Source organism: Palaemon carinicauda, chromosome 24 (genome assembly GCF_036898095.1).
Source record: "Palaemon carinicauda isolate YSFRI2023 chromosome 24, ASM3689809v2, whole genome shotgun sequence".
NCBI classification, from domain to species: Eukaryota; Metazoa; Arthropoda; class Malacostraca; order Decapoda; family Palaemonidae; genus Palaemon; species Palaemon carinicauda.
In genome coordinates this window covers 84708162-84715661 of record NC_090748.1, presented here as the reverse complement: position 1 = coordinate 84715661, position 7500 = coordinate 84708162, and the positions used below count along the sequence as shown (strand labels likewise).

At 36.1% G+C, this 7500-nt stretch overlaps 1 protein-coding gene across 1 annotated transcript in view; it reads right to left on the bottom strand.

Moving 5' to 3' along the window:
- The window catches only part of LOC137618193 (xanthine dehydrogenase-like), a 17034-nt gene extending 9570 nt beyond the window's left edge, over positions 1-7464 (bottom strand). Inside the window, 8 exon segments of the mRNA XM_068348276.1 lie at positions 1-93; positions 459-587; positions 1269-1433; positions 2773-2999; positions 3420-3615; positions 5330-5406; positions 5409-5503; positions 7317-7464. The exon segment at positions 1-93 is cut by the window's left edge and continues 53 nt beyond it. Of these exon segments, the coding sequence (XP_068204377.1) occupies positions 1-93; positions 459-587; positions 1269-1433; positions 2773-2999; positions 3420-3615; positions 5330-5406; positions 5409-5503; positions 7317-7462 (1128 nt within the window). The 5' untranslated portion in view covers positions 7463-7464.
- Between the last annotated feature and the right edge of the window lie 36 nt (positions 7465-7500).

Here is a 7500-nt window from a genome sequence, read left to right as displayed (position 1 = left end):
AATCCACGTTGGGTCTTTGCCAGTCTCCTCTTTCATTTTGGCTTCGACAACGTCCAATCTCAGGCGCAGAGCTGTAGCTGCCTTTCTGGCTCCCTTGAAAAATAAACATTCTCTTGTTTAGACATTTCTCCGCTGAGAATCTTAATAAATTCATTTGCAATGAATAAACTACCATTTAATCTTTTTTTGTGTGTGTGTGTACTCAAGGTAACAATTCGTACTATTGTAAATCTGTCAGAAGCTGAAAAAATAAATCATATAAGGCATCCTGGTATATGAGAAGTAGGGGGAACGTGGCAAGTCACTTATTTGAAAAAAAAAAAAAAAAAAAAAACGATTTATTTACCTAGACGAGATAACTCAATGGATGTGCTTAGTAGAGAGAGAGAGAGAGAGAGAGAGAGAGAGAGAGAGAGAGAGAGAGAGAGAGAGAGAGACTTGCAGATTATAAAACTCACATGTGCGCAGAGGTCAGATCCAAAGGAACCTCCAGTCACCATGGAATTGGCACCCACCATCGTATCACTTGCTTTAATAACGATTTTTTCCAAGGGAATACGCAGAGCATACGCCGCCACTTGGGCTACCTGTGAAAAAAAAGATAAATTCTACTTTGGAAGACATTCATGATCAACAGGTAGGACTTGCTTTACTTTAAAGATATGTCCTCCTTCGGGATATCCTTTCTTTCATTTTTAATCTTCCAACACAATAATATCCTTCACATAGCATAGATCCTTTCAATAGCTACTTCTTTGATTAAGACAAAATCTAATTCTTAAAATTGCCAATGTCTTTAACCTTTTCCACCTTCCAAAGCTTCTTAATTTATACCAATTGATCTCTCAGCCTATTTTCTAAACCTCATATCAAGATGGCCATGCACTTTAGTACTTTATAGGCTCCCTAATTTAAAGCAATATTTACATTTCAGTACCTAATATTCCTTAATTCAAGTGTATCAATAAGTTACTATCGCATCCAGGGATTTATTTTTCAGTCCTTACTTTACTTTATGGGTTGCCTTTCTGGTCCTAAACAGCAAGGGAACCCTACACTCTGCAGGACCTCCACAGTCATTTTATCATGTTCAAGTATTCCATTTGTTCATGATATCCCTGTTTTATCTTCCTTTATAAATTCCTTCACATAGTTACCCTCACTAGAAACTTAAATTTCGATCACAATGTCGACAACATTAAATGAATACAGTAACTCCACTCTAAAACACATGACAAGAACTTTAGGGGAAAAAATCACTTGCATACCTTAGTGTTAATACCTTGTCCCATCTCTATTCCACCGTGGGAGATGGCTACTGTTCCATCGCCCTCATAGATGGCAACTAAGATGCTGTACTTGAAGACGCTATGATAATTGAATCCATACCACATCGGAATGACAGAGAGTCCCCGCTTCTTCCATTTGTTTTCCTGTGGTAAAAGAATAATTTTGCTATTAAATCATTTTGGAAATATTACGAAGACATTGGGAGTTTGTATTTGTAATCATAAACAATTCATGTGCGTTTTACATATAGAAAAACGTATGTATGGATTACCGAAATATTAATATACAGTACGTACTCAAACAATATTTAGAATAATATGATATTAAAGTCCGGATGACTGGTTTTGTAAAAGATGTCGAACAGTTGAAATTATTATTATTATTATTATTATTATTATTATTATTATTATTATTATTATTATTATTATTATTATTATTATTATTATTATTATTATTATTATTATTATTATTATTAGTTATTGTTTAGAATTTTTCAAAACGTGAATACTCTGAAGCTATGCCAATGTATTTTCAAGTGAAATTTCTCCTTAAGAATAATAAAAAAAAATATATACTTCTAAAAACGCGAGTGTTATAAATCTGCAAAGGTCTAAAGTGAGAAGCGTCAATGGTAAGCATTATAATCCGAACATCTTTCTACTGATGGCGAGAGAAAAGTAAGAAACAAATCATTCTTAGGAAGCTTAAATGAGAATTTGTAAAGTACTTTCTATTTTCTAAGTCATATTGTAAGATTTTTTTTCTTACAAGGGGCAAGCTGATTAATGATATAAACCTTTATTATAAAGTGTTTGACTTCATTTTCATTGGCAAGGTGTGATTTATACATAGCTACAGAATGTGTTAAAAATTATAATAAATCTTTAATTGTGAATTTTGTGTATGTATGTATGTATGTATGTATGTATGGCCATCGATCAAAAGATGACACAGAATACTGTATATCATAAAAAAAAGTTCATTTTAATAGTCTGCCTGCACAACTTTCTTCCTGTGGATGAAAAGAAAGGTATCTAATATCAAAGGTAAAAGTCAAATTAAGTCACAAGTAGCTTTTATATAGCTCAATCAGTAACCATGCCTTAAATGTGTTTTCGAATATGGGTTGTGGTAGCCTATTAGAAAAGTTCCTGCCAGGCGATCTCCCAGACTAGGGTTTGAGTCCCGCTCAAGCTCGATAATTTCTTGTAGTGTCTGCAACCTCACTATCCGTATGAGCTTAGGATGAAGGGTTTAGGGGAGAATGTAGGTTTACCTGCTGAGTCAAGCAACCACTGCCTGGCCCTCCCTGGTCTAAATTTGGTGGAGAGGAGGTTTGGCCGCTGATCATATATAGATATGGTCAGTCTCTAGGACAGTCTCCTGCTAGCTAGGACATTGTCACTGTCCCTTACCTCTGCCATTCATGAGCGGCCTTTAAACGATAACCTTAAAAAAAAAACAAGCAGCATGAGTACTCACAGCGTTGAACTGCTTCACATCTTGTTTCCTTTGCTCAAGGGACCCCTTCTCCTTCAGCAGAGGGATGACATCGTCAGCAGCTACGTTCTTCTCATGGGGTGGTGTCATAAGGCGGGGCACTCCGGCAGGAACCATGTTCATCTCACGGATTTCCAAAGGATCCTTGTTCAGGAAGTGAGCTATATGCTCGATTATGTTTTCTATGGTCGCTGTGGCTTCCACGTGACCTGAGACAATGCAAGGAAAATGTCTGAATACACATATATATAAAGAGAGAGAGAGAGAGAGAGAGAGAGAGAGAGAGAGAGAGAGAGAGAGAGAGAGAGAGAGAGAGAGAGAGAGAGAGAGAGAGAGAGGGCTTTCACTGAGCGGATGCATTTCTTTTGCATTGCAACTAGAACTTGTTACTACTTGACTATAAACTATTCTGCAAATAGTAGCTATGGATTCAATAACGCCTAAAGTAATGTAATTTTCCTGAACAGTTATCACAAACAACTAAAGATACTCATGATTATGGAATCCATCTCAAGTGATGCCCTAAACGTATCTAAAACACTCAATCAAACACTAACACACAAATAGCTTCAACATTTATTCCATCTTCAAAATTCACTGACACGCAATACGACAATCAAATCGCTCACCGGGGGTCCTGCAGAAAGTATTAGCAGCGGTGTCTGTGGTGACAACATATCCATTGTAAACAATATTTGGGATGTAATATGTGTTTTGGACGGCTCCTCCAACGAATGCTACCGAATGTTCATTGCCCACGTGACCTGCGTCTGTGGTCATGTCTACCTTGAGTGCCTGGAACTTCCCGGAGGCGTCAAAACCAACCTGATTAAAGGAAATGAAGATACGATTTTAAGTACACGCATTTAGTGTGATGACATCCCCTATGTTTGATACCGCAGCACATAGAATAAACACACGCACGCACGCATGCTGCAGTGGACTAGTAACGGCTGATGATAATATGTATGTAGTATATCATCATCATCATTTTTTAAGATAAAAATTCTTCTCACACCAAATATCCTATGCAAGCAATAGATTTCACTTCATACATTTCAAATTTGGCGTCCACAGGCAATTCAAGAACTATTTTACTATTTTCTTACTTTTCCTATTCTGTGGCTCACTTCCTCTCTCATCTTGCCATCATCCAATATATTTACTATCAGATAACAATACAAGATAAACATTTAAATTCTTCCATCTTCCATTAAAACTTTCAAAACTTTATCTTCCCGGTTTCGTTTTACCGTGAATACGTCAACCTTGGTCTCATTGCAAATTCTCAAATCTTTCTTTTGCGAATATTCTAAAAATATCTAACCAAACTCTCACTACTATCCCTATGGCCCCATGATGAAAGTTAATAAATTCCTCATCTACTCATTTAATTTCCATTTTATAACTAATAGCCCACAGCTCATCCATTTCCCCCTATGCTCTCCTCACTTTCTTAAGTAGCCTATCTTTCTCAAATACAATTACAGCGCCATTTTCATAGTTACCGTACAACATACACCCACCTTAAATTGCTTTGAACCTATGCACTGTTGGAAAAAAGCGTAATTTTAATCGGAAATTCTCCGTAAAAATATATTGTCCCCAACAACGTTTTAGTAAAATGCACGAGACCGTAATTTTACTTACTTTTTTATTATCCTTTACGGGTTGGTGACCGTAATATCACTCCTATACGCCAATGCATCCGTTTTTAAAACGATAAAAATCATGGAATAAATGTTGCCAGACATTTACCATTTTTAATGCAAATTTTTAACAGCGTAATAGTGACCAGATGTATCTCTATTCAGTCCTCTTCTCACCATTACTTCATTGTACTTGTTCATCTATCTAATTTCTACCGGTACAACCCAATCAATTCTTATTTTCAACATTTTCACATTCCGAAGTATTCAGATATTTCTTTGGAAACTTTATACAGGAATTTCCAACAAAGCATTTTTTACAACACGTTTACTTCAGGAATGTCATACCTACCAACAACTTCATCTCTTCTTGTCACTTACCTTTACATTAAAATCATAGTGAACATTCATCCTTTCACGCTCTCTTTAAGAAATTAAGATTATTTTTACATTATTTTCTTTATACCTAGCCCATATTCTCTTACTATTCCCAACTTAGTCCTGCCATATTTGGTGTGATCACTAACACAATTCCTTCCTTAGTCCAACACCTCACACTTATCCCATCAATATTTTCTCCCTTCCTATTCTTGCGCACATCATCTATTTACTTTCTTACCTGAAGGTCACATTTTGCAGCCTTCATATTCTAAAAAAAAAAAAAATATAATACATTTTTTTCTGATCATCCCACGTCTAACTAAATTTCAAACCATAAACTTAATTTTCTAATAGTGATTAAAGTTACAAACACCATACCTGGTGAAATGCAGTTAATCTTGGGAGATCGTGGTTTATATCATTATAACAAACCAAAGAAGGAATGTGCCTTTAAACACACCATACAACTGTTAATATATTTCATACGCATTGTAGCATAAATTCCTAACCTCATAGGCTGCATGGTATGGCTCCCTCCATCCAGCATACGTCATGTTAGTGTTGAGGTCCGCAACCAACCGGACAGCTTCCTGGCTGCAACGGCAGCCGCTGACGAGACTATGTTCTGTCGGCTGATCTTGGATCCGTACCCGCCACCCAGACGTCGAACCTTCACGTTGATGCTGTTCAGTAAGCCATTATTATTATTGTTGCAATTTTGTTTTTGATTGTTACTTTTTTTTACTAGGACCATTATTTTCATTACAACTATTATTATTAGCATGTCCAGACTGCAAAAAAAATAACTAGCATAAAAGAAAGATGACGCAAACCAAGACTTCATATAAGTAATGTACAGTTCCAAGTTCGTAATATATTATCTACATCCTCAACAGGCTACTCTATTAAGCTGCCCAATGAACAGAGACTTGAAAGTGTCTTAACTAAAGAAGACCCAAACAAGGATGAAAGGCAAGGATGCTACCAAATGAGGCACAAGTCATAAAAACAATTGGAACCAAAGTACCCTACTTACAGAGTACCTGAGGAGTTTGCATGCTATACAGCTTATATATCATCTACCTTTAAGCCCTGTCCACACGATTGGGCATGCTCGACGGGCAAACAGTGATACCACGCCACAATAGTTAGTGAAAATGAGGGTTGATGATGTGAAGCGGGAAAACTAAAGGCAGGGATCTGGCAACACTATGATGCCAGATCCCTGTCTGTGGCTTTCCCGCTTCTGACGTCATTAACCCTCATTCTTACTAACTATTGTGGTCTGGTATCACTGTTTGCCCGTCGGACATGCTCGATCGTGTGGATAGGGCTTAAACATGAAACCCTAATCCACCAGTGACAAGTAAGCACTGTATTCGAAATGTCACTTTGAAGGGAATTAGACGAAAATTTTCATATAGTAATGCATGGAATGCAAACACAGCTAAAAGATCCACTTGACTTAAAATATATTTTCTTTTTATTTTGATTTACCTTGTTAGCTAGGTAGCCTACTGTTGGGATTGTCATTATACTCCTGAATAGTTTTTTACTGCCTTCTTCGAGGTAAGGGGTCAATAAAAGGTCAAAATATAAATTTTATGTGATCTGTGAGAAATTTTTAAGAAGTTACTTTGATGCTAAAGTGTTATTTTACACCCAATTCTTTTGTATTAAGCTTACCGTGGTCTCAGATTAATTAAAAGGTCAGAGCTTCCTAATTTTCACTAAATTCTAAAAACTACATTTCAGAGATTTTCAGTATCATATGCTGAGGTTGAAACAGCAGTATATGGTTCGTATGTTATCCTTATCAATTTTCTGTAAATGTTATGCTTTTTATCTGCATAATCCAAGTCATGTACCGCACTTATAACTTATAAGTGCAATTCCAACATATATCAGAAAAGATGCAGTTAAAATCCATTTTTTTAATACTCTAATTATAAATTAGTCTAATAAAATAACAGTCACAATGTCTAGACTATCATAGTCCTGGCCCAAAGAGCTAGTTTTTAATTCAATTGAAAATATTACAAGTTCAATTTAAGTTGAAAAGTTACATGGAAATGCAACCTTGATATGCTCTACTGTGTTATAAGAATAGTATAATATGCTCATAAATATACCTAACACAATTACCATAATAAAAAGTTAACTAATTTCTCATCACTCATTCACAGAAATACCAATTATAAATATCAATAAATTGTATCATCATGCCTTCCAATGAAAATCTGGATTAATGATAACGGTCGGTACAGTTGGCTTCATTAATTCCGGTACACTTCAAAGGAAGCTAAGGAGACGTCAGTGTACTGGAATTAATGAAGCCAACTGTACCGAAAGGACTTTCCAATCTAATATAATTAAATAAAAGATAAATTAAATAACTCTACCTACTCACGCGATCCTACATCACACGATTTATAATATTCTATAACAATTCATCAGTAATGAATTTGAACAAAAAATACAAAATTTATTATATACTTGTTCACAGGAACGTTCAGCGCAGCTGCAGTCGTCGTCTGGGTTTCCGTAGGCCACTGGGTGGTACAATCAACGTCATACCCGTCTTCGGTAGGCACAATCCGGGCAGCGTGTGCTTCCATGTTCAGGTGGAATTGCGAACCCATTGAATGCTTCTGGAGGAGCATAAAACAAAGCTTTACTT